This window comes from Pongo abelii, chromosome 4 (genome assembly GCF_028885655.2).
Source record: "Pongo abelii isolate AG06213 chromosome 4, NHGRI_mPonAbe1-v2.0_pri, whole genome shotgun sequence".
Lineage (NCBI taxonomy): Eukaryota > Metazoa > Chordata > Mammalia > Primates > Hominidae > Pongo > Pongo abelii.
This window is the reverse complement of record NC_071989.2, coordinates 149,946,622-149,973,215: the sequence shown is the minus strand read 5'-3', so window position 1 is coordinate 149,973,215 and position 26,594 is coordinate 149,946,622. Positions and strand designations below refer to the sequence as shown.

The 26,594-nt window shown below is 40.2% G+C and overlaps 1 protein-coding gene and 1 pseudogene across 1 annotated transcript in view; one reads left to right on the top strand and one right to left on the bottom strand.

Annotated features, from left to right (window-relative positions):
* Nucleotides 1–26,594, top strand: part of LOC100437504 (protein diaphanous homolog 1) — a 46,906-nt gene that overhangs the window by 7,597 nt on the left and 12,715 nt on the right. The window contains exons 2-3 of the mRNA XM_063724505.1: nucleotides 23,239–23,265; nucleotides 24,293–24,448. Of these exons, the coding sequence (XP_063580575.1) occupies nucleotides 23,239–23,265; nucleotides 24,293–24,448 (183 nt within the window). The remainder of the gene's footprint in view (nucleotides 1–23,238; nucleotides 23,266–24,292; nucleotides 24,449–26,594) is intronic.
* Nucleotides 22,091–23,164, bottom strand: LOC112133405 (ubiquitin-ribosomal protein eS31 fusion protein-like; annotated as a pseudogene).

The following is a 26,594-nucleotide window of genomic DNA, read 5'->3' as shown; positions in this document are numbered from 1 at the left end:
CTGGGCTTCAGGAATCCTGTCTCAGCCTCACAAGTAGCTGGGACTACAGGCGTGTGTCACCACTTCTGCCTGTCTTTTCATTTTCCTAACAGTGTATTTTGAAGAACCAAAAAACTTAATTTTGATGGAGTCCAATTTTTTTTTCATTTTTGTTTTGTGTGTTATATTTCAAAAATCTTTGCTAAAATTATGGTCACTAAGATTTTCTCCTCTGTTTTGTTTTTTGTTGCTGATAAAAGAGAATGGATCTCACTTTGTTGCCTGGGCTGGAGTGCAGTGGCATAATCATAGCTCACTGCAGCCTTGAAACTCCTGGGCTCAGCCTCCCCAGTACCTGAGACCACCATGCCTGGCTAATTTTTCTTTTCTTTTCTTTTCTTTTTTTCTTTTTTTGAGGCAGGGTCTCACTCTGTCACCCAATCTGGAGTGCAGTGGTGCAATGACAACTCAGTTGCAGCATCAACCTCCTGGGCTCAAGCAATCCAACTGCCTCGGTCTCCTGGAGTATCTGGGACTACCGGCATGCACCGCAATGCCTGGCTGATTTTTTATTTTTCATTTTTTTTTTTAATAGTGATGGGGTTTCACTATGTTGCCCAGGCTGGTCTTGAACTCTTGGGCTCAAGTGATCCTCCTACCTTGGCCTCCCAAAGTGCTGGCATTAAGGCATGAGCCACTGCACCTGGCCTAATTTTTTTGATGTTTTATTTTTGTAGAAATGAGGTCTCACTAGGCGGGGGTACGGTGGCTCATGCCTGTAATCCCAGCACTCTCAGAGGCTGAGGTGGGCGGATCACGAGGTCAGGAGTTTGAGACCAGCCTGGCCAAGAGACCAGCCCGTCCAATGTGGTGAAACCCCGTTTCTACTAAAAATACAAAAATTAGGCCGGGCACAGTGGCTCACACCTGTAATCCCAGCACTTTGGGAGGTTAGGGTGGGCGGATCACGAGATGAAGAGATCGAGACCATCCTGGCCAACATGGTGAAACCCCGTCTCTACTAAAAATACAAAAATTAGCTGGATGTAGTGGTGCGCGCCTGTAATCCCAGCTACTCGGGAGGCTGAGGCAGGAGAATCACTTGAACCTGGGAGGTGGAGGTTGCAGTGAGCCTGAGCCGAGATTGTGCCACTGCACTCCAGCCTGGCGATAGAGTGAGACTGTCTCAAAAAAACACAAACAAAAAAAAATTAGCCAGGTGTGGTGGCGGGTGCCTGTAATCCCAGCTACTCGGGAGGCTGAGGCAGGAGAATTGCTTGAACCCAGGAGACGGAGATTGCACTGAGCCATAGATTGTGCCATTGCACACCAGCTTGGGCGACAGAGCGAGACTCCAACTCAGGAAAAAAAAAAAAGAAAGAAAGAAATGAGGTCTCACTATGTTGCCCAGGCTGGTCTCGAACTCCTGGCGTCAAGTGATCCTCCTGCCTTGGCCTCCCAAAGCACTGGGATTACAAGTGTGAGCCACTGTGCTCAGCTGCACTCTTTTCTTCTAGAACTTGTATAGATTTAGCTTTTAAATTTGCCTCTTTTCTGTCATGCACATGTGAGTTCCACATGTTCACCTTGGGATATAAATTGTCACCTGTGGTCAACACAGAACATTTCTGATACTCTGAGGCTTTCGGGACTTTCATTCCATTTATCGTGGAAGCATTTTTGTCTTGTTAGATGGTGGTGGTAGCAACCTTTTGTTTTCCTGTATTCAGTATACTACAGATTGTGTAATGCCAGTCTTCCTGTTTATAAATATTAATGAATGTTTAGCATCTTTATAGATAAGGAAAATTAATTCATTCCAGACTAGGAAAGGGAATAATAACAATAACAGTAGCAGTAATAAAAGCAGTTGTTTGTTGCATACTTAACTGTATCCCTAGTGCAGTGCTAAAGAGCCTTAGATTTATTATCTCATTAATCTCTACATTGACCTTATAAAATAGGTACTGTTGTTATTCCCATTTTATAAGTAATGAAACTGGGACTCAGATCAAGCAGCCTGCTTGAAGACATAGAACTAGTTAGTGACAGAGCTAGGATTCAGACCTAGGCCTAGCTGATTCAAAACTCATGGACTTATTCACTACATTGTACTGACAGTTTATGTATTTCCAGTTTTTGTGCCTGCAGTGTAAAACTGGACTGCAGTGTAAGAGTATTCACTGCTAGGAATTGCTTAGAAAATTTTGGTGGTATTCCCTTAGAGTTCTTTGGTCATCTACAGTCTATTAAAATGAACTGGATTCTCCTAGAGTTCAGTTGGCAGGAAAAAAGTACTAGGCTTAGATATAAAAAGTGTAGTGGCTAAATGCCTGTTTTTTTTGCATTTAGTAATTTAGACTTTGAAGCCATTGGAAGAATCTTAATTAAACCTTTTGTAGGCATGAAAAAATAGCTATTACGGTGCTTGCAAAACCTATCTTTCCCTTGGCTCATGAGTTATTAGGATGATGCTTAAATTATTATTTTTTAATATAACTGTGTCTCCTTTGTAAGTAGAACAGCTCTAACAGCATCACCTGTCAGGAGTTTTAGTTGTTTAAATTGCTGAGAGCCACAAGTAGTGGTAACAATGTTACAGGAAGGGGGAAGCTGTTACTAAACCATCTCTATAGTTATCCTTTTTATATTTTAAATTTGACGTTTGGTATTCTTAAAGACCTCTGTTTGTGCCCCTGAAATTTGACTGTTGTAATGATTGCAAATGGCTAATAACCAGGATCTCTTCTGAGTCTGGGAACTGCTGAAGTTTGTTCTTTAGACCTGGCAGTTATTTGCCAGGGGTTAATAATTAAGACATTGCCACAGAGGTCCAAGTACCTGGAACTGGGATTTGTTTCTGGTGACTGGTGGTGAGGAGTAGGGAACAGAGTTTCTCTTGATTTCCTGAGTACACGTATCTACTGTAGATCCAAAGACTGACCAAGAAGTCATGAGAGTGTCCTATCAGGTTCAGTTCTTGCTCTTTAAGACATTGTAATTTCAACCACGTCTATAAAAGAGGGATAGAAAAAGCTCTAAGGCTGTGATCTTAGACTTTAAATGCTGTAGAAATTCATAGAAGTGAGGGAATTAAGTGGAAAGGCTACTGGACTGACAGAAGGCCTAAGTTTCAAAATCTTAGAATGCTGGAGTCAAAAGGATGCTAAGAATTATCTAATTCAACCCCCTTATTTTTTATTTTTTGAGTCAGAGTCTTACTCTGTTGCCCAGGCTGGAGTGCAGTGGTGCAGTCATGGCCCACTGCAGCCTGGAACGCCTGGGCTCAAACAGTCCTCCCACCTCAGCCTCCAGAGTAGCTGGGATACAGGCATATGCCACCAGTTACTTTATAGATTAAGAAATGTTGACTAGACAAGTGATCTGTCCAAATTTAAAACTGGAAATAGAACCTTTATCTCCCACCCCGTCTGAATTATTCTTTCCATATGTAGCTGCTGAGTTGTGTCTTTACCACTAATTAACCATGTGAACTCTAAGCAAGTTATTTTACTTTTCTTTGTCTTTTTATCTCTTGTAAAATTAGGGGGTTATTGTGAATCATTTCTAACTTCTCTGCTAATGCCCCAGATACTGTAAATGACCCAGAATGTAATTGCGGGCAGTGTTAACTTAGCTTCCTAGAAGATGGGGGATATGACTAGGCCTTGAATAAAATCCAAGATTTGGCAGAGTAGAGAGGGAAAGAATTCATGAGATGGGGAGCAGTAGAACAAAGGCTTAGGTGTGAGTGGCTGTAGTAAAGAGAAATGGCCTGATTATAGCAATTATATGAGGTTTAGTAGAACCATTTAAGAAAGGTAAAGCCACTTCATAGAAATTATTTTATCCCTGGTAAGGGCTTTAAGGTTCCCTTTCTATAAAAACCTGCAGAAAGCAGGATTGAAAATTAGCATTTTGTAACAGGTTGTAATACATGTTGATGTCCATTTTTGGCCATGTGATATGTGGTGGTGACAGTAAGTACATTGGAATATCCAAGAAGGAATAGTGTTAAGGTCAGTTTTCAGCAAGTTATTTCCACTAGTTAGATGGAGTTTAGAAAGTTAAGCTTATTTGATTTTCAGTCCTTACCAATTTTAATACATCGATCTTTTTAGACTTTCAGAAATTAATCTAGATTTTAAAAGATGTGACTCTTCAGCTGGATCTCAAGGATGTATAAGAAAATTATGGGATCAGATGGGTAATGCCATTCTGGAAACAATCTGAGTCTATCTTTGGGCCCTGTTGTTTCTTCTAAATGTTCTCCAATACAGTACAATTTAGCTTTTGATTGCATACTTATTTGAAGTATTCTTCTGTCTTTCTTGAATGCAAAAATATATGTTTATATCTTATTTTGGGGTCTTATCTCCCATCTAGATTGTAAGGTTTCTAAGAGTAGTGGTAGTATTTAGCTCATGTTAGTTAATATCCTTTATGTATTTTATATTTTAGTTTTAATGTTAACCTTGGGAATCTTTTTTTTTTCTTTTTTCTCATCTTAAGGTTTGCTTCCTTTTTTTTTTCTTTTAATAGCCTTGGAAATCTTGATTATTTTCAAGTCTCTCTGTTTCTGTGATCTAATATAGGAGACTGACAGTTTTGAAAACATTAATTCTCTCTCACCAAAGTAACTGTGGGGCAGAGAGAATCACTAATGTAACTATACCTGACCAGAAGAACTCTGTTGAGAAGAGATTATTATTTATCTCTGGAGAGAGAGAGAGTTTTGACTTGTGTTTAATGAAAGAACATGTCTGTAGGATTAAAAAAAACTCTACGTTATTTTACATAGTGTAAGGCTATCAACTTTTATTATTAAAAATGAAAGCAGGCACTTTGGGAGGCCGAGGTGGGCAGATCACCTGAGGTCAGGAGTTCAAGAACAGCCTGGCCAACATGGTGAAACCCCGTCTCTACTAAAAATACAAAAATTAGCCAGGCGTAGTGGTGCCCAGCTGTAGTCCCAGCTAACTGGAAGGCCAAGGCAGGAGAATTGCTTGAACCCGGGAGGTGGAGGTTGCCGTGAGTCGAGATTGCGCCATTGCACTCCAGCCTGGGCGACAGAGCGAGACTCTGTCTCAAAATAAATAAATAAATAAAAATGAAAGCAGGATTTGACTCAGTGCCCTTAGGGATTGTTACATACATTTAAAGTGAATAATTGCTAAGTTCCCATATTATTTGAATCTATTAATATGATCTTTAATGGCTACAGAAAGGTTTACATTGAATATTAAATGAAGAGAACAAGGAAGAGTTTTCAAGTCCTCAGGATATGTCTGGATATCCACAAAAAGTACTAGTGGCAGTAGGAGTGCACCATTTTTTTCATAAGCACATATACTCCCACCCAGAGCTATAATTCCTTCAGTTCCTTCATTTGGACATAGAAGCAAAATAGTTTTGGACTATTCTAAAATTATTTCATCTTGCATGGGGCCTAGAGGGATATTTTTAGTTTTCTTAGTTTTTGTGAAAGATGTGTGTCAGGCTTAGAGGTCTCTAGTGATTTCTTTCTTGATTCTTGTATTTTTAAAAGATGGGAGTTGGTCTTAGTTGGCAGCTCTTTGCATCCGCCAGGGCTGTTCGTTACTTACTTCTAGGTCTGTGGGTGACGTCTGTTTCCTGTGATTGAAACCGCAAGAAGAAGTGGTGAGAAGCCACTGTAGGATATGTATTATCAGGCAAGCAGCAGGCATTGGGCTGCCCTCAAAAAGAGCAGTAGTACCTAAGTACAGTCTTTAAGGAGTCGGAAGAGACCCTAGAAATGATCTGACCCAGCCTCTTAAAATTAGGAGGACACTGAGGCCTAGTGGTATTAAGTTGCTCAAAGTCGTATAATTAGATGACCTAGGTTTTAGACTCCACTAATATTCTTCTCAGTATTCTTTCTCACATTGCATTGTCATACCTAAACTTTGTAACTATGCCTTGTCTAGAGTGTTTCCTTAAGCAAAATACCACTGGAGAAGAGTAAATACCGATAGGCATTTTGCATATGGTAATTGGATGATGATGTTTTGCTTTTAGATGATGTGCTAATGATTTTTTGTGTGTGCTTTTTTTTGAAAACACATATATATTTTTGAAACAATATGTAAGAACCCCAAATTTCTATTTTTCATTTTTATTTTACATAGTGTTTGTATATTTAGTCATTATCTCTATGCATATTTTTACAACATTGCCTTTATAGTTTACAGATGTTTTTTGCTTTAAAAATAGTGTCATAAAAATTTTCCAGCTTTCTAATCTTTGAAAATTGCCACCTTAATTTGAAATGGAAATGTATGTGTATTCTAAAAGTGATAGTTTTTTTCTAAGAAAATACAAATGTATATAAAAAGAGTAAAACAGTCCCATACTTTGTTTTTCAGAAATTAATTTTTTTTTAATGGTTAGAACCAAAGAGAACAGTACATGATACATGGAAGTTTCTTTGGATCCTAAGTACTTTGGCATGAAATTCTGTGTGTGTTTGTGTTAGAACATAGTTCAACACAAGTACAATTGCTAGCAGTATCAGAACAACCTTATTTTAACACTTGCTTATATTTCTGGTGGTAGAGAAATAAGATTTCATCTTCATGCTCTTCTCCCCTCCTCCCTAAGATTTTTTCAAAATCTTATTCTGAATGTGTACCAGGCCAGAAAATATTTACTATGGTTTCATAGGATCAAGTCTGGCTTATTGAGTAGTAGTATAATTTTTGGATTAGTTAAGTGGTTGTCAGTAGGGGTAGGATTATTTCTGGGTATTCAGGAGTGGTGTGAGGATACAAAAAAGAGATTATTTAGAAATGAAAGGACTTTGGGAATGGGATTTAAAACAAGGTGTCCTCATACTTGGTGCCTGTATGTAGAAGTGGTAGCAGTTGCAGAAACTTCCTGCTGTCTGCTAGGCTTTGGGTGTGTCACACACATGCCCACCCTTGAGGAAGAGTAGATGTCCTGCTACTCACATCATAACATGGGAGGAGAAGACAGTTGCTACGGCGATTGGGAAACAGCATTCCTGAGTCACTGACTATTTCTAAATGAATGGACAACACCCCTTTTTTTAAAGGAGTGATCGCAGTCTTCTCTAAGCTCAGGCAGCAGAGGGAGAGGCCTAGTAAGAAAGGAAGAGCAAGTATCAATATTTGAAGCTTGAGAAATATGTTGAAATTTTGGAAAAATTGGTTAACATTATGTTTTGTGTCCTGTATATGTATTCAAAAGTTGTATTGGAACCTTAGAATGTTTGAAAGGAAGGAAGCTTTGCTTACTGTTCTCTCACCAAATGACAGACTATGCATGCTGGCTTTCACCTTCTGAACAGCAGAAGATAGCAGTGTGCCTGCTACACCTTGTGATACTTGATAGGAAAGTAGGACTTCCAGACTCTGAGCACTTTCTCTATTAGCAGCTTGTTTGCCCAAACGATGTGTGCTTTATAGTGCAAGGGCTGGCAGTTTGTATGGATGGACTTGGAGGAATGCAGCATCCTCAGCCTGGTTTCTACCTGTTCTGCTGTGCTGGAATAGTGAAACCCGCGTGGCCTTTCCTCCTTCCCTCTGGGCTATCAACTACCTAGGGTGCCGGCTGCCAGTTGCAGGGCTTTAGGATGAGCTGAGCTGTAGGCAAAAAGTTACTTTTCCCTTTCCCCAAGATACTTGCCTTCTTGGTCTATTAGAGAAGTGATACTTTGGACGTGTTAGAGGATCCAATTCTAATATTAGGATAGTTTTCCCCTCATTTTAATTATAATTGGGAAATAAGGTTTATTGGAAAGCGGACTCACCAACAGTTTTAGACAGTTGTGCAGGACATTAAGTTAGTTGCTTTACATTTATAAGTAAATTATTTCAAATTTATAAGCAAATTATTGAAATACAGAATGGACTATAGTTACTACTGTTCTTTATACGGCATTTCTAACTTGTGCTTGACATTGGCAACTGCCTAGAATCTTTCATTGCTCCCAGGTAGGGTTAGGAAAAAGATGCTGATTTTCGAAGGCAGGGGTAGATTGATAGAACTCTTTTAATTAGGAATAAAAGATCTTGGACTGTCTTCTAATATGTTTCCTTTGTTGGCTGTTGTATGAATTCTAACAAGTTTATTATTTATTTATGTTTTCTCAGCTTTATTGAGGTATAATTGACATACAAATTGTTTATGGTACACAACATGTTGTTTTGATATATGTATACATTGTAGAACTAATGAGTTTACCTCTCCAGTGCTTAGTTTAGCTGTGGGGCTGCTGAGGCACTGTGAACCAAATGGAGGAGCTGCTACAGTCTTACCTAATCCTTCAGCACTTTTTCAAACTCAGTGGTCATGGAGAACATGAGCCTATCATTTGCATTTCTGGGGACTGCTAGGTAATCTTCAGCCTTCTTTCCCTTAAACACATTTAGCTTTTCTAGGTTTATAGTTTATATTTTTAAATTCCTGGTCATTTTGTGCCCCTCTTCTAGACTTCCTTTCCTCTGAGGTACCCTTTTTCTTTCCTTTATTTTCTTTTTGAAGTGAGTACTCCAACTCTACACAACTCCTGTGTAGGCTGCAGGCACCAATAAGTGGTGATGTCCGAATCTAGTTTGTTTCTCTGTAAGTGCTAGATGAAATATTGATTCAATTGCTGTTGTCTTTGGGCCATTCCTTGGGATGAAAGGGAAAGTTCTTCTGTGCATTTAAAGTTGTCCATTATTTCATTTTCTCTAGTTCTCACTGACTTCTGTTGAAGGAGTGGGAATTGAAGAAGGGAAACTAGCCAGTTTCAGTGGTTCCATCATATATTATTTAACTTTTACAAAGTACTTTGCAAAACAAAGTGCTTTGTATCTGTTTTATTATTTATTCTTCATACTAGTCCTCTGAGACAACACAGCCCTAGAGATAGGAAGATTGAAACTGTGGTCGATTTTTAAAAGCTTACCCTGACTTTACATTCCTTTAGTGGAAATGTGATAAATTTTGTGGCAAAGGCCAGGCGCGGTGGCTCACGCCTGTAATCCAGCACTTTGGGAGGCTGAGGCAGGTGGATCACAAGGTCAGGAGTTCGAGACCATCCTGGCTAATACGGTGAAACCCCATCTCTACTAAAAATAAAAAAAATTAGCCGGGCATGGTGGCGGGCGCCTGTAGTCCCAGCTACTCGGGAGGCTGAGACAGGAGAATGGCGTGAACGCGGGAGGCGTAGCTTGCAGTGAGCCGAGATCGCGCCACTGCACTCCAGCCTAGGCAACAGAGTGAGACTCCGTCTCAAAAAAAAATTTTTCTTTGTGGCAAAGCTAGATCAGGCCTCAATGGTAATTGAATTCAAGATCCTATTATGACCCTCTGTTGCCTCAGTACCCTAAGGAACTATGTCAATCCTGAATAAAGAAATTAATCAGAGCTGGACCCTTATCTCTCTGTTCTGCATGATTCTAAGTGACATATGCCTTACCTTACCTGTTCTTTCTGGGTAGGTAGATTAGGATATGAAAGGAAATTATTTTTGGCTGTAGTGATACTTATTTCCCATTTTACCCATAGGTAGACTTTGTCATTATTGAGGGCTTTTTGTCCTGTGGGCTCCAGTCAAGGTTCCTTGGTCTTCATAAGGAAAGACATTACTCTTGAAGGTTTGATCTGATGGTTTACTGAGCTATTCGTAACGATCATAGTGTACTGTCATATACCTTGACTTGAAACTTTTCCTTACTTTTCTCAATTTGAATAGAGTAATGAAAGAATAAATATACTGTTTCGGATGATACTCCTAAACCTATAGTGATGCTAATTTTAAAATGTATTTATTAAAATGTGGGCCACATCATTTGAATAAGACATGATTTTGCCCTCATACAATTTAGTCTGGTTCACAGAAAAAGTTACAACAAATGTTCTGTTAAGAAGGTTCTAATATAGTCCCGGTGCGGTGGCTCACGCCTGTCATCCCAACACTTTGGGAGGCTGAGGCAGGTGGATCGCTTGAGGTCAGGAATTCAAGACCAGCCTGACCAATATGGTGAAACCCTTTCTCTACTAAAAAAATAGAAAAGTTAGCCAGATACAATGGCGTGCAACTGTAATCCCAGCTACTCGGGAGGCTGAGGCAGGAGATCCATTTGAACCTAGAAGGCGGAGGTTGCAGTGAGCCAAGATCACACCACTGCACGTTAGCCTGGGTGACAGAGTGATACTTTATCTCAAAAAAGAGGGAGTTCTTTTTTTTTTTTTATCTGCGTCTAAGATTTTATTTTTATTTTATCTTTATTTTTTATTTTTATTTCTTATACTTTAGTTCTAGGGTATATGTGTAGAACATGCAGGTTTGTTACATATGTATACATGTGCCATGCTGGTGTGCTGCACCCGTTAACTCGTAATTTACGTTAGGTATATCTCCTAATGCTATCCCTCCCCTCTCCCCCCACCCCACGACAGGCCCCGGTGTGTGATGTTCCCCACCTTGTGTCCAAGTGTTCTCATTGTTCAGTTCCCACCTATGAGTGAGAACATGTGGTGTTTGGTTTTCTGTCCTTGTGATAGTTTGCTCAGAATGATGGTTTCCAGCTTCATCCATGTTCCTACAAAGGACATAAAAAAAAGGGAGTTCTAGTATGAAATATTTAGAACCTGGCTTGAGTGAGTCCTTTAGTTATTTTTGTGTAATAATTGTGGCTAAGTGTATAATTTATAGACAAGGAATAGATTTTTCCTTATGCCATACTGTTGGCATAAAGCATCCACTAGTCTGTCTTCAGGTGTGTATTTTACAAGAAGTCTTGTAGCACATTTGCCTTTACAGAATGATCTCTCACCACTCCATTTTGTTTATGACCTCAGTGGTCATAAGAGGTATGTGTGGGGGGTTAATAAATGGGGGAACTGAAGCATGAAGAATTAAACTTGTTTGCTCAAAATCATACTTGTAGTTTTCTAAGAAGCCAGAAATAAAAATCAGGACTCATGAGCCTTTTCCTTTAGCGAAGTTCTAGATAAATTCCAGAGTTCAGCAATTTGCTTAATGTATTGGTTTCCTATTGCTTATAACATCACCCCAAACTTACTAGCTTAAAACAAACACATTTATTAGCTCATAGTTCTGTTGGTCAGAAGTGTGGCATGGATTGTGTATCTGGGTTCTCAGAATATCACAAGGCTGAAATCAAAATGTCAGGCTGGGCTGAGTTCTTACCTGGAGGCTTTGGGGGAAAATCTGCTTCCAGGCTCATTTAAATTGTTTGCCAAATTCAGTTCCTTGCAGTTATAGGGCTGAGGTTCCTATTTCTTTGCTGGCTGTCACCGGCGGACTGTTCTCAGTACCCAGAGGCTGCCTATAATCCTTGCCTTTTGGCCGCCTCCACCTTCATGCCAGAAATGGCATCCTGAATCCTTGTGTCTCTGACCTCTAGATTTAAAGGGTTCATGGGATTGGGTCAGGCCCACTTGGATGATTCCCCTTTCTTAAAAGTCAGTTGTGCCTGAGCCAGGCATGGTGCTGTATGCCTGTAGTCCCCACTACTTGGGAGGCTGAGGCAGGAGGATTGCTGAAGCTCAGGAGTTCAAGGCCAGCCTGGCAACATAGTGAGACCTTGTCTTTAAAAAAAAAAAAAAAACATAGTGAGACCAAAAAAAAAAAAAAAAAGAATCAATTGTGCCTAAAACGTAATCTAATCACAGGAGTGATATCCTATCATATTCACAGTCCTGATGATTATACAGGGTATGTACATCAGGCTAGCAATCTTGGGGGACATCTTAAGACTTCCATCTATCACATTAAACATGTTCCTCACACTAAATTAGCCCATGAGCAAAGGTGGATGTCAGAAAAGAGAGAAGTAGGAGTGTATACTGAGGGAGTTAGTGAATTGTGTTGTGATTATACATATAAGAAAACCTGGCTGGGCATGATGGCAGGTGCCTGTAATCCCAGCTACTCAGGAGGCTGAGGCAGGAGAATCACTTGAACCCAGGAGGCGGAGGTTGCAGTGAGCCGAGATCACAAAAACCTTTGTAGTTCCCAGGGATCCTGGGCCTCCTAGAATCATCAGAGTGTAAGGACCAAGTGGCATTCAGCTGTGCTGTTCTGGTGGTAGTCCATTTAGCCAAGAACTCAAATATAATTGTAGTTGTCTATTACAACTTAGCCTTAACAAAATCTTTAGAAAGTAATGAAATATAGGCTTACAGTGTGGGTTTATATTTCCCGTGTGCTAGCCACATGGTTCTTGCAATTACTGTTCATGATTAACTGTCCATGTGAAACACAGAAGTAGGAATTAGAAACACTTTTTGCTATGTAGAATGTACTCTGTATTCAGAGTAATGTTTAGTCATACTCTCTTTTTAGATCCCTGCTAACCTCTCTGCTGCTAAGAACTACCCAATTACCTTTTGCTTGGCTACATGAGCATCCTGTGCCAAGAGAGCGTGCTTAGTTGTCTGAGTATTCTCTGGGCCCTTTTTCTGATTAAAGTGAAAAGTTAAAGATTCAGAGAATCAAGTAGAGGTGAATCAGTCTCTTGGATGAGTTTTCTTGTGTCCTGAATTTACAATAGATTCAATTCTGTTATTACTAAGCAAACAGAGGGAGCCTCTGTGAAGAAGACTGCCGTTGGCCTGTTTTTAAAAAGCTGAAGTATTAATACACACAACCACCACCACTGCAAGAACAAATCCAGATATGCAAAATAAGTTTTAAACTTCATTTATGTTTTCTGATAATAATTAATCAGGGTGTTTCAAACTCATTAAGTTATTAATTAGCTTGACCGTACAGGGAATAAATACCTTGGGGTCTTTTGACTTTTTTGTTGTTGTTGTTGTTATAAACTATATAAAGTATCTAGGAAGTTTCTAATTTCCTGTAGGTGGTAACCAAAAGATTTATCTTACCACATATTACATTAGGATGTGGTAACTGAATCAGAACTTGAATTATTCTCTGGAAGGGGAGTAAAGGGACAGCCTTTAATTTTTATGTTGATGGATGGTCTTAGTGCAGAGAAGAACCCAGCCAAATATATTTATATTTGATGCTGTTACTTTTGATGTACTGTACCTTTGAGCAATTTGTATTGATTTAAGTAAGATTTGATAGCATTGAGAATCTTTTGGAGAAGAGAAGCTCATTTTAATACATGCAATTCTATTAAATTATTTTCCTGTACCAGCTAATGACCTTTAGGCATTTATCTAGTCATCTAATTCTATTGCATAAAAACTCCTATAGAATAAATGTTTTTCTATCCCTTTAAAAATATTTTGTTTTCATTAATAATTATTTGCATATAAATGAAAGATATAAAACTTAAGAAACAAAAATCTAACGTGTGTGTAAAAGTTGGCATTGCCACTGTTAGATGGAGTCTTCCAGGCAGAGAAAAACTGAATACCATCTCAGAGTCATAGCCCAGCTTCAGATTCTCTGAGTGTTTACAAGTGCACCTAGATTCTAAGGACATCACTTGGCCAGGACATAAGTAAGGCCTGGGAAACAGGGTTCGCCACAGTTGATCATCTGGCAGGCCTGCAGTGAGGGCCAAGTACTAGACATTCAACAGGAATAAGATTGGGGGAGTACACTGCTCTGTATTTTCTGCTTCTGACCTTACCATATGCAACCTCTAGGTCTCCTGAATAAGTCAAAGCGGGAAAGTTCTGTGGGGTGGAATGAGTATCCTTGACAGTCCAGGTAGTAGAGCAGAGAAGGAAAGAAAAAAACTGTTAACATATGGTCCAGACAGGCCAATCTGGGTCAGGTTCACCCAGGCATTGTGAATTTTAAAAGCCAGAACAAAAGCAGATGATGGTGATGACAGGCTTCAAGGGTCTGGCTCAAGTCTCATTGCTCCCTTTTAACTGGTGGTTCTCTGTACCTGGCACATACAGTCATCCTGGAACCTTTATCCCAGGGATTTCCTTCAATTTCCTCATGTGTTAGGTTTCATTTCCTGTATTTCAAGTCTTGCACTCTTTTGGTTTGTGTCTTCATTTTGGTGGAGCATGTCCTACAGTAGCTTCCTGCAGTATATGGGAACAGATTTTTTAAAGCTTAAATGTCTGAAAATGTCTATTCTAAGCTGACATTTGATTGATAGTTTTTGTTGGGTATAGATTTGTAGTTTGGAAATTATTTTTCTTCAGATTTTTAAAGGCCTTGTTCCATTGCCACCCAGCTGTTGATATTATTGTTAAGAAACCCAGAACTGCTCTGATTCCTTTGTATATGACCTGTTTTCATCCTTTCTGTGGAATTTTGTAGGATTTTCTTTGTAATCCCGTGTTTTGAAATTTCACCATTATATGCCTTTGAATAACCTATTTTTGTCCTTTGTGCTAGAGACTTATCCTTCAATACTGGGAAATTTTCTTTATTTCCTTGATAACTTGCTCTCTATTTTATGTTTTCTCCTATTATTTGGATATCGGTCCTCCCAAACTGGTCTTCTAATTTTCTTATCTTTTTGCTGTACTTTTTGGGGAATTTCCTTAATTCTTGCAGTCCTTTTATTGAGTTTTAATTTCTGTTCTCATATTTTAAACTTCTAATGAGCTCTTTTTCCTCTGAATGTATCTTGTGGATATTAACGATTTTTAGAACATCTTTCTTCTTGTTGCATACTGTTTATTTGGCAAGTTGCTTTCCCCAGCCCCCTTTTCTCTTATGTTAGGAGCTTTCCTCAGATGTCTGATAATCCTGGATTGTCTACTCATGTTTAAGAATGAGGGATTACAAAGCAGATTGGAAACTCTAGGTGCATGGGTAGGATTTGAAAGCTGGTTGCTTTGCTGTAGGATAGCACCATCCAATAGAAATCTAATGTGAATCACATTGTAAGTTTAGATTTTCTAGTTTTAGAAACGTGAAATTAAGTTAATATAATACATCTAAAATATTACCTCAATATGAATGAAATATAAAAATTATTAACGAAATAGTTTACTTTTTTATATTGTTATGAACTGCAGTGTTTACATTTACAGGCATCTCAACTGAGATGCTAAATTTTTATTTATTTATTTATTTATTTTGAGATAGTCTTGCTCTGTTGTCAGCAATGTGATCTCAGCTCGCTGCAACCTCTGGGGGCTCAGCTGATCCTCCCACCTCAGCCTCCTGAGTAGGTGGGACTACAGGCAAGCGCTACAATGCCTGGCTAATTATTATTACTTTTTTTTTTGAGACAGACTCTTGCTCTGTCACCCAGGCTGGAGTGCAGTGGTGCGATCTCGGCTCATTGCAACCTCTGCCTCCCGGGTTCAAGCGATTCTCCTGCCTCAGCCTCCCAAGCAGCTGGGACTACAGGCGCGTGCCACCACGCCTGGCTAATTTTTTGTGTTTATTTTTTAGTAGAGACGAGTTTCACTGCGTTAGCCAGGATGGTCTCGATCTCCTGACCTCGCAATCCACCTGCCTCAGCCTCCCAAAGTGCTGGGATTACAGGCGTGAGCCACCGCGGCTGGCTCATGCCTGGCTGATTTTTAAATATTTCTGTAGAGGCAGGTTTTGCCATGTTGCCCAGGCTGGTCTCCAACTCCTGGGCCCAAGCCATCCACCTGCCTCAGCCTCCCAAAGTGCTGGGATTACAGATGTGAGCCACCACAGCCAGTCCCTAAAAATTTTTTTAAGCTTTTTTTTTAAAGAACAGTTTTAGGGTCACAGCAAAATTGAGATGAAGGTACAGAGATTTCCCATATATCCCTGCCCACACACGTGCATGGTGTGTATCAGTCTGTTCTCACACTGCTATGAAGAAATACCTGAGACTGGGTAATTTATAAAGGAAAGAGGTTTAATTGACTCACAGTTCTGCATTGCTGGGAAGGCCTCAGGAAACTTACAATCATGGTGGAAGGCAAAGGAGAAGCAGGCACCTTCTGCTTTGCCTTCTAAGAGTGGCAGGACAGAGTGAGTGCAAGCGGGGGAAATGCCAGATGCTTACAAAACCATAAGATTTCATGGGACTCACTTGATATCATGAGAACAGCATAGGGGAGACTGTCCCCATGATCCTATTACCTCCACCTGGTCCCGCCCTTGACATGTGGGGATTATGGGGATTACAATTCAAGGTGAGATTTGGGTGGGGACACAGAGCCAAACCATATCGCGTGGCCTCCCCCATTGTCAACATCCCCCACTAGCATGGTACATTTGTTGCAATTGATGAGCCTGCATTAACACATCAGCATCACCCAGTCCATAGTTTACATTAGGGTTCACTCTTAGTGTTGTACAATCCATGAATGACATATATCCATCACTATAGTATCATACAGAGTATTTTTCACTGCCCTAAAAACCCTCTGTGCTCTATTTATTCATAACCTGCCTACCCTACCTGCCTCCCCCAACCCTTGGCAACCACAGTTCTCTTTACTTTTTCCATAGTTTTGCCTTTTCTAGAATGTCATATAGTTGGGTACATATAATATGTAGCCTTTTTCTTTTTTCTTTTTTTTTTTTTTTTTTTTTTTTGAGACGGAGTTTCGCTCTTGTCGCCCAGGCTGGAGTGCAATGGCGTTATCTCGGCTCACAGCAACCTCCGCCTCCTGGTTTCAAGCGATTCTCCTGCCTCAGCCTCCCGAGTAGCTGGGATTACAGGCACCTGCCACCATGCCCAGCTAATTTTTGTATTTTTAGTAGAGAAGGGATTTCACAATGTTGGCCAAGCTGGTCTCAAACTCCTGACCTCAGGCAATCCACCTGCCTCAGCCTCCCAAAGTGCTGGGATTATAGGCATGAGCCACCGCACCTGGCCGCCTTTTCCTTTTTTGAGACAGGGTTTTGCTCTGTCACCCAGGCTGGAGTGCAGTGGCTTGATCTTGGCTTATTGCAACCTCCGCCTCCCAGGTTCAAGTGATTCTCATACCTCAGCCTCTCAAGTAGCTGGGATTACAGGCACCCACCACCATGCTGAGCTAATTTTTGTATTTTTAGTAGAGGCGGTGTTTTCGCCATGTTGGCCAGTCTGGCCTCAACCTCCTGGTCTCAAGTGACCCACCCGTCTCAGCCTCCCAGAGTGCCGTGATTACAGGTGTGAGCCACCGCGCCCGGCCATATGTAGCCTTTTCAGTTCAGCTTCTTTCTTTTAGCAATATGCCCTTAAGATTAGCACTAAGACAACAGATAATGTTCTGTTGTCTGAATGTGCCACGGTTTAGTTACCTGTTCACCTACTAAAAGATGTCTTTGTTGCTTTCAAGTTTTGGCAATTATAAATAAAGCTGCTGTAAACATTTCTCTGCAGGTTTTTGGTGTGGACATACGTTTTCACTTCCTTTGGATAAATAAATACCAAGGAACACGATTGCTGGATCTTATGTTAGTGTATGTTTAGTTTTATAAGAAACTGTGAAACTCTTCCAAAGTGGTTGTACCATTTTACATTCCCACCAGCCATGAATTGAAAGGTCTTGCTCAGCCGGGTGTGGTGGCTCATGCCTATAAATCCCAGCACTTTGGGAGGCCGAGGTGGGCAGATTGCTTGAGGTCAGGAGTTCCAGACCAGCCTGGCCAACATGGTGAAACCCCATACTAAAAATACAAAACTTAGCCATGTTTGGTGGCATGCACCTGTAATCCCAGCTACTCGGGAGGCTTGAACTTGGTAGGCGAAGGTTGCAGTGAGCTGAGATCATGCCACTGCACTCCAGCCTTGGTGACAGAGTGAGACTCCATCTCAAAAAAAAAAAAAAAAAGAAAAAGTTCTTGCTTCACATCTTTGCAAGCATTTGGTGTCATCCGTTTTGTGGATTTTGGCTATTCTAGTAGGTATGTAGTGGTATGTTATTTTAATTTACACTTCTCTGATGACATACGATGTTGAGCTGCTTTCATAAATTTATTTGCCATTTAAATTTTGTTAAAATTAAATAAAATGTAATAAATTCCTCCTCACTTACACTAGCCACCTTAGTAGTGCTCTATAATTATATGTGCCTAGTGGTACACGTTGGACAATGGAGCTCTGAGGTGATCTACTTGGACTATATCACAAGCTTTAAGTTGATTCCCCAGAGAAGACACTTCCAACCTTCTGTCTCAAGGGGAAAGGCCAGGCTGCTGGGGCTCTAAGAGACTAGAGGGGGAAAACTGCTGAGTGTCTCAGTATATACTATGCATAGGTTTGCTTTTCTTTTTAGTATAGAGTCCCTGGCATCCTCCAATCCAGAGACCCTCTGTTTTACCCTCTTATGAGAACAAACTTTCAGACCTCTGCTGGAAGAAGGGAGGGTAGTTTCCCAATGGCATGGTTGAGGGGTGGGGTAGGATCTAGGGATCTAACTGCTTCTTAAACAGCTTCCAACCAGTCTTATTTTTAGCCTCCCCCTCCTTTAACTCCCATTTCCATAGGTATTTGGTGCCAATTATTCCTGAGCCTTTTGAGGATCCTTAAGTGTAATGGGTTGGTTATTGCTCTTTCCGGTTTAGGACTCAGCTTTCTGTAATCTGTTGGATTTAATACCTCTAGTTCTTCTAGTCCCAGTCTTCAAAATTTGCAGTTGCTCTTTTGTTCTTCCCAACCTTGTAGGCTCTTTCCTTGCATCACTTCTTACTTTCTAAAAAACACCTTTTCTGTAGGTTTAGTGAGGTTTCAAGGAGAGAAATTAGATGTTTTGTTTCAGTCTGACATCTTTTACCTGAAAGTTCCTATTAATCTGGATTCATAAGCCAGATTTGGATATTTTAAAAAAACTTCATTCTGTATTTATGCTTCCTTCAGTATCTATATTTGTAGTTAAAGGTATAAGTGCTAATGTTTAGTGGAGGACTCAATAGAAGGGCCAGGAAGTGAGATATTTACCACAGCCAGGCTAGGACAGTAAGGGTTTGGTTTGGGACCAGAAGAGAATTGACAGCAAACAAGGAGAATGATGAAAGTGGATGCATTTAGATGTAGGTAGGATGATTAGAGACTTAATTTTAGGAAGCTTGGATGTCTGAGACCTAATACATAAATAAAGCTCCAGTAGCGTTTATCTTCCTGGACTCCTATGTTTTCTTTTTTTGTTGTTGTTAACTTATCATGATCTAGGAACTTATTCTACATTTCAGAGAATACACACAACTAATGATACAATTAAAAAATGACTGCTGAACAAAGCCGTTTGCCAACATAGAATCTGTAAGAAGAGCACACATAGTATTAACTAAGTAAACAATACACTCTGAATATACTGTAGGAGCAGGTTTCTATTTTAATAATTGAGCTTGCTGTTTGAATGTTGTATTGGATTCTAAAACCGTTTTGCTTGTACTGACTGGGCTGTGATTCACTTTGCTGGTTGTTGCTGCCCTCTGTTGGACTAGCTCAGGAAATGCAGCTTTTTTTTTCCTTCGTGGATCATGTTTGCGGTCCTTCCCCAAATTGAACACGAAAACATGGGTAATTTTTTTTTTTCTTTTTCTTTTTTTTTTTTTTTTTTTTTTTGATACAGAGTCTCGCTCTGTCACCCAGACTGGAGTGCAGTGGTGCGATCTCGGCTCACTGCAACCTCCACCTCCCGGGTTCGAGTGATTCTCCTGCCTCGGCCTCCTGAGTAGCTAGGATTACAGGCAGACACCACCACACCCGTCTAATTTTTGTATTTTTAGTAGTGATGGGGTTTCACCATGTTGGTCAGGCTGGTCTCAAACTCCTGATCTCGTGGTCCACCCGCCTCGGCCTCCCAAAGTGCCGGGATTACAGGCGTGAGGCACTGTGCCCGGCAGATAATTTTTCTTTTTAAGATAAAATCTGTTTCTGATGATGCCCTAGGAAAGCAAGGGAAACTGGCATCTTCCTTCATCTATATATACATATATATATATCCCTGTCTCCCTTCCTTTCTTTTCCATCTAAAGGCGAGAGTTAGTGGACATTGAATAGGAAAAAGGCACAAGAATTTGGGGAATGCAAAGATTTGGCAGCTTTGGAGTCTGGATGCCTGAGTTCTGTATCCAACTCATCCCCTAATCATATGACCTCAGTGATTTACTTCACCTGGCTGGGCTTCAGTCTCTTCAGTGATATATTGAAGAGGTGGAATAGACTTCGAGAGTTTCTCCAGGGATTGATATTTTAGGGAAGCAACCCTGGATTATAGTATTTGTTCATAGGAGATATAATGACTTAAGTTACAGGCTCTGCCATCAAGTAAGTTAGTCTGGAAAGGGGTAGAGGAAACAGACAATCAAAAGACAATTGTAATCCATTTTTAGTGCTGTGAGACAGGCAAGTGCCTATTACTATGGAAACACAAGGAAAGGTACATATCCATTTAGAGGAGGGATCATTCTGTAGGGCCTGTTGGAGTTGTGAAAGCACAATCTAGACTGAGGAGGCAGCAGCCTAGGGCAAGTCTGGGGCATTGAGGCAGCGTCATCTGTTTGGAGACGAAGATGGAGTCTGAGGTGGAGAGTTTGCTGAGAAGATGAGACTGGGGGAAAAGCCAGGAGAGTCATATGCCATGCACAGGAATTTTTATTTTAACATAGGGCAGTGGAGAGTTATTGAAGGCTTTTAAATGGAGAAATAACATGGACAGTTTGGCATTTTAGAAAGATTCCTCTTGGATATATAGTATGGAGAATGGATGTGGTGTGGGGCAGATGGGACTGAAGGCAGGGAGATCAGTTAGGAGGCTGTTGGAGTAAATCAAACAGGAGACAATAATGGTGTGAACTTAGGTAGTGCTAGTAGACATGGATGGAAGAGAGATGAATCAAGAGTCTGTAGGCAGAAAGAACAGGTTGCTGGTTACCCCCCACCCCCCCCCCTTTTTTTTTTTAAACTTAAGCTTCAGCTGTGAACAATTCAGCTGCCATTAATTCTTTAGACCCAGGTTCTGTTATCTACATTACATCTATCCTAGAGTTGTTTGCTTGTTGCTTGGTTCTGAGGGAACTCCTTGAGTTTGGGGGACAAGATTTTGGAAGCAATTGCTCTGGGAGCAAATAAGTTTAACCTTGGCTACAGTAACCCAAATTGTATGCACTTAACTCTTTTGTGCTTGTTTCACCTTCTATATGCCAAGGGAGTTAGGGTGGTGACAAAAGGAACTATGTTGTTGGTTGTCTTGGGTGGTGCTTTCTGCTTCCTCATCCTTCTGCTTTGCTTCTATTACATAATCAGAACACATGAAGTAACTAAATTCCGTGGACACTTTCTCATGGCAAGATTGTCATGGTTTGGGTGAGTGATTAGCCCTCAGCCAGTGGAAGCTTGACCTATTCTGGACAATGGAGGTCAAAGTTTGTTTGCTTGTTTATTTTATTTCAAAAGCACCAGGTTGGTGAAAAATGGACAAAGTATACATTCACAGTTTATACTGGATTGAACTGAATTGTATTATATGGGGAACGTGAACATAATAATGTAGATTTTTCTTGTCCATAAAAGAGGAAAAATAGCTTTGTGGCAGAAACGGAACCAGTTTTTCATTAGTTGGGGAAGGTTATTCAAGAAGCATTTACCAATTGGGTACGGTGGTATGCACCTGAAATCCCAGCTACTCAGGAGGCAGAGGCGGGCAGATCACTTGAGCCCAGGGGTTCGAGACCAGCCTGGGCAACACAGGGAGACCCCGTCTTTTTAAAAAAAAAAAAAAAAAAAGATTTTCTGTACTCGTCTAAGGACATTAATGAAAAAGAAATATTGTTTAAAATTAGGCAGGATGAAGAAAAATTCCCACTTTCCCAGACTTGCTCATTCAGACTTTTTTTGGGGGGCAGGAGGGGTAAAGTATAACATGTATACAGAAGAGAATGTAAAACATACAGAATAATTATAAACTGGACAGTCTTGTGATCCATGTCAAGATACAGAATATCATAAACACCCCAGAAGCTGCTTTGTCCCCTTCCCCAGTCACGACCCCACCCCACCCACCCCAAGTAACCACTGTTTTGACATTTATGGTAATTATTTCCTTTATATAATGATTTTACATACCAAATAATACAGTGTTACATGTTTTTAAACTGAATGTAAATGAAATAATAATTCAATATTATGTTTATGAATAGCTGTAAGTTCATTCACTTTCTTTGTGAAATTGCTTTCCTTGTACCAATATACCAGTTTGTCCATGCTACTCTTTTAGTTCACGTCTTTCATTAACTCATACACAATTATTTGTCTTCTGGTTTGTTGAAGCAATAAATAAGACAACTTTTGTCACAATAATATCTGTCAGAGTGGCCAGCCGGCCATAAACAGTGTAACACTACATCCGTCTGAAGGGCACTCCCAACGAAGGTGGCTACTTTTGCCATTCTCATTGGCCTTATGGGATTTCAGGACAGCCAGCTTCAGCTTCTTTCTCGTGCTTATTCTTCTTGGGAGTAGTGTAAAACTTCTTTTTCTTAGCCCCACCACAAAGTCTGAAGATGAAGAGTGGACTCCTTTTGAATGCTGTAGTCAGACAAAGCACATCCGCCTTCTAGTTGCTTGCCAGCAAAGATCAGTCTTTATTGGTCAGGAGGAATTCCTTTCTTATCCTGGATGTTGGCCTTTATGTTTTCTGTTTTATCCAAGGATTCAACCTCAAGAGTGATGGCCTCCCCCATAAGGATTTTTATGAAAATTTGTGTTTTGGTGGTGGTTCCAATATATCCAGATGGCGGATCAGAAAACCCTTTCTACTCTTGATGGCCATTTGCATTGTTTTCTGTTTTACATGTCATAGTGTTACTATGAACACTCTTGGTATACACATTCCACTACGTATATGCAAAATTCAGCAGGGTAGATAACATAGAAATTGATGTGTTGCATTGTAGTACGTATGCATATTTAACTTTACTAGATAATGCCTTACTGTTTTCCAAAGTGGCTATAGCATTTTATAGTACCACCAAGAGTTCCTGTTGGTCTCTGACTAGACGGACATGAAAGTTTTTTCCAGTCTTGGGAGTGTGAATTGATATCTCACTGTGGTTTTAATTTGCATTGCCTTATTTACTATGAAGTTGAGCATATCTTATACGTGTATCGATCATCAGATTCGAATTCTGTTCAGTTCTGCATCATCTTCTTTTTTTTTTTTTTTTTTTTCCTTTTTAAGAGTCATATGTTAGTGACCTTCAAACTCTTCCTGCCCCTTACTTGAGGGAATGTGCTAAGGAATACTTTGACAGAAATCATTAGCTTGTGGAAAGTAGCTTGGATACTTTCAACTTCCCTCCCTCTTTTCCGCAACCCATCTGGTGTTTGGGAGGTTTCCTTGTACTTCACTGATTTCTCTTCTTTCTTCTCCCTCCTTTTTCCTGTTTCCTAGACTCTGAAGCGGCTCATGGCAGATGAGGTAAGGACATTTTGTTTAGCATGTGCATGTTCTAGCTCATTGCCTACACTATAATATTTACCAGTTTTCATAACTTTGACTTTCTGTAACTTATACTGGTGATATGGCTTCTACTCAGTATCTCAAGGCTTTTTTTCCTAACTCTTTGCTGTGTTTGGCCCATTGCATGCATTTCCGTGGACCTTCATTATCTTCTGAAGTTAGGCATGCTCTTTAAACTCCAAGCTGACTTGCAGTCTGAATGCCACTCATATCACTTGAAGCCCTATAATACTTACAGATAATTACTGTTATTTTCAAACAAAGAGAGCTGATAAGCTGTTGCTTATTGGTGACTCTTTTTGATTTGAGCATCAGTATTTGAGATTTGAGGAATGGCTTGTTAGCATTTGTTTGGCAGAGAGATGGCATATATACCCCTGAGGTACATTGTATTCTTTGCTGACGAGATGTCATGCAAAGGGGATTTTGAAGAATATATATTGAACTTTTGCTGCCTACATTACACAAGTGCTGTGGAGTGTACAAATTAAAGAGAAAGGAATGAATCCTGACTTTAAGGACAAATTTATCCTATGTGGCTTGTATCTATTAAAATCTGTAGTAATACTTCTTGAAGGGAGACATCCTCTGGAGTCCTAGCAACATTTATTGTTGGGTAGCTAGAAGGAAACAAAGGGCATTTTATTGATAGAACTCTGTCATGAGAGGCTTTCAGTTCTGTACTACTACAAGGCTTAGAAATGGCAGGGGAGATCAAGAACAATGTTTCTTCTATTTTAAAGAGGTTTGAAATGTTAATACTTTGGTCCTCTTATCTTTGAACATAGATGAGAGTACAGAGTCAGTATGCTAAGTTAGATAGGAGGAAGACTGATTTCTTCTTTTCATGTCAGAAAAGTCTTGAACTGCTCGTGAACCAGAGGAACCATGCCTGTGTAAGAGGTTAAAGGGGTAAAGAATTTAATGTGTGGTTTGTTATGTAAGTGAAAATGTATCACTGCTAATGTTTTTTTCTGTTTCTCAGCTGGAGAGATTTACCAGCATGAGAATTAAGAAGGAGAAGGAAAAGCCCAATTCTGCTCATAGAAATTCTTCTGCATCATATGGGGATGATCCCACAGCACAGTCATTGCAAGATGTTTCAGATGAACAAGTTCTGGTTCTCTTTGAACAGATGCTGGTAAGTTTCCCATTCCCAAAATGTTGCTTCTTCCTGTGCATTTATGGGCATGGTGGGCTCTTTTTGGTGCATAGTTCCTAACTAGCCCTTTATTACAAAGAATTCCAGGCTTAACATGGAACTTTTTAATATTAACCCTTTAATCCCATAATTAGGGACTAAATATACAAATACCAGTTCATAAAATTGGAATCTGTGCTTGGAAACATCCGATCACTGTCTTGTTCATGGTCTTCTGCCCAGCAACACTTTAGCCACAAAGACATAGTGGACCATCTAACCCTGTGTACCAGAGATAGTAATATGGAGACCACCTTTGGGTTAAGCCAGAGCAGATAAAGTGTGGAAGTATTCACAACAAACTCTGTATAAAGGAGAAACTGAGGATGGAATATCATTTGCTCAAGGTCCTGTATAGTGGTGAATCTGGAAAGAAAATACATAGAATTGCTAGAAGACCTTTAAAGATGGTGTCTGAAGTCAGCTAAGTAACGAAGTATATGTGCATGTGACTTACTTTGTTGTCCTCAGTGAGGAACACCGAATAAGGAGGATATTCAGTGAGTGTCCATTAGTGGTAAGTCTTGGAAAGTTTTGATGAGTACAAGGTTTTGTAAGACCTGTATATTGCATAGGTATGTGATCTCAGATTCAAATAGAGACTAGTAGCAGACCTAGCTTAATTAAAAGCTTAGGTTTAAAATCCTTAGCACAGGGCCTGGTACATAGTAAGCACTCAACTGGTACTACTGTTGTTATTTTTCACTGAATCTTTCAGTTTGTCTCTTAATATTCCAAGTGCATTAAGAGTCTTAAGAGTATGGTCTGTCAAGATAATCTCTTGGCTTTGGATTGCAAGTTTAAATGTCTCTTGGGCCAGGCAGGTAGTATAAATAAGGTAAGCAGGCTAGATAGAAGATGGCAAAAGAAGTGGGGAATGTGGCAAATAGAAGAGAGGCTTTTGGCATTTTTGTTAGAAAAGCCAGCCACAACTCAGTTCTAGTAGGTGGTTGCATTCCAGTTGGGAATACTTGCCTAGTAGTGCCAGATATTTCTATTTTTCAAAAGAAGTCAGCAATCCGTAATTTTAAAAAAATAATAAATCTTGAATAACATAAAATATCCTAGTCACTATTTGAATTTCCCCAATTAGGTCATTTTTTAAAAACCAGTTTCTTCAAATCACAATTCCAAATATAGTCCACTGTACTGATATTCTCAATTTTCATTTAAACTATAGGTTTCCCTTCCTCTTTTTTTTGAGATGGGGTATTGCTCTGTCACAAGCAGAGCAAGACTTGCAACCTCCATCTTCCGGGTTGGAGCAGTTCTCCTGCCTCAGCCTCCTGAGTAGCTGGGATTACAGGTGCACACCACCATGCCCGGCTAATTTTTGTAGCTTGAGTAGAGATAGGGTTTCATCATGTTGGCCAGGCTAGTCTCGAACCCCTGACCTCGTGATCTGCCCTTCTCGGCCTCCCAAAGTGCTGGGATTACAGGCATGAGCCACTGCTCCTCTTTTTCTTTTATCCTTACTATTGATACTAAAAAAAAAAATTGTTGAAAAACCGTTTGTTTGACCTGTAGAGTTTCCCACAACATGAAATTTGATGGATGAATCCTTTGGTGCTGTTTTACTAGAGATCTGTATCTTTATGTAAGGTCCCCCAGATTTAAAATGTTGAGCTAGCCAAGTGAAACATTTTATCTTTGGGTTTGACTTAACTTGAGGGCCACCATTTTGTAACTTCTGTGTTCAGTTTATCTGCAAGAGGAAAAATGCATCTGGCTGGCGGTGGTGGCTCACACCTGTAATCCCAGCACTTTGGGAGGCCGAGGTGGGTGGATCAGGAGGTCAGCAGTTCAAGACCAGCCTGGCCAGCATGGTGAAACCCTGTCTCTACTAAACATACAAAAATTAGCCGAGTGTGGTGGCGGGCGCCTGTAATCCCAGCTACTGCCAGGAGGCTGAGGCAGGAGAATCACTTGAATCTGGGAGGTGGAGGTTGCAGTGAGCCAAGATTGTGCCATTGCACTCCAGCCTGGGTGACAGAGTGAGACTCCATCTCAAAAAAAAAAAAAAAAAACAACACCAGGAATTAAGTCACAAAAACTTCAGATTAATTTTGCTGCTTGCAGAAGAAAC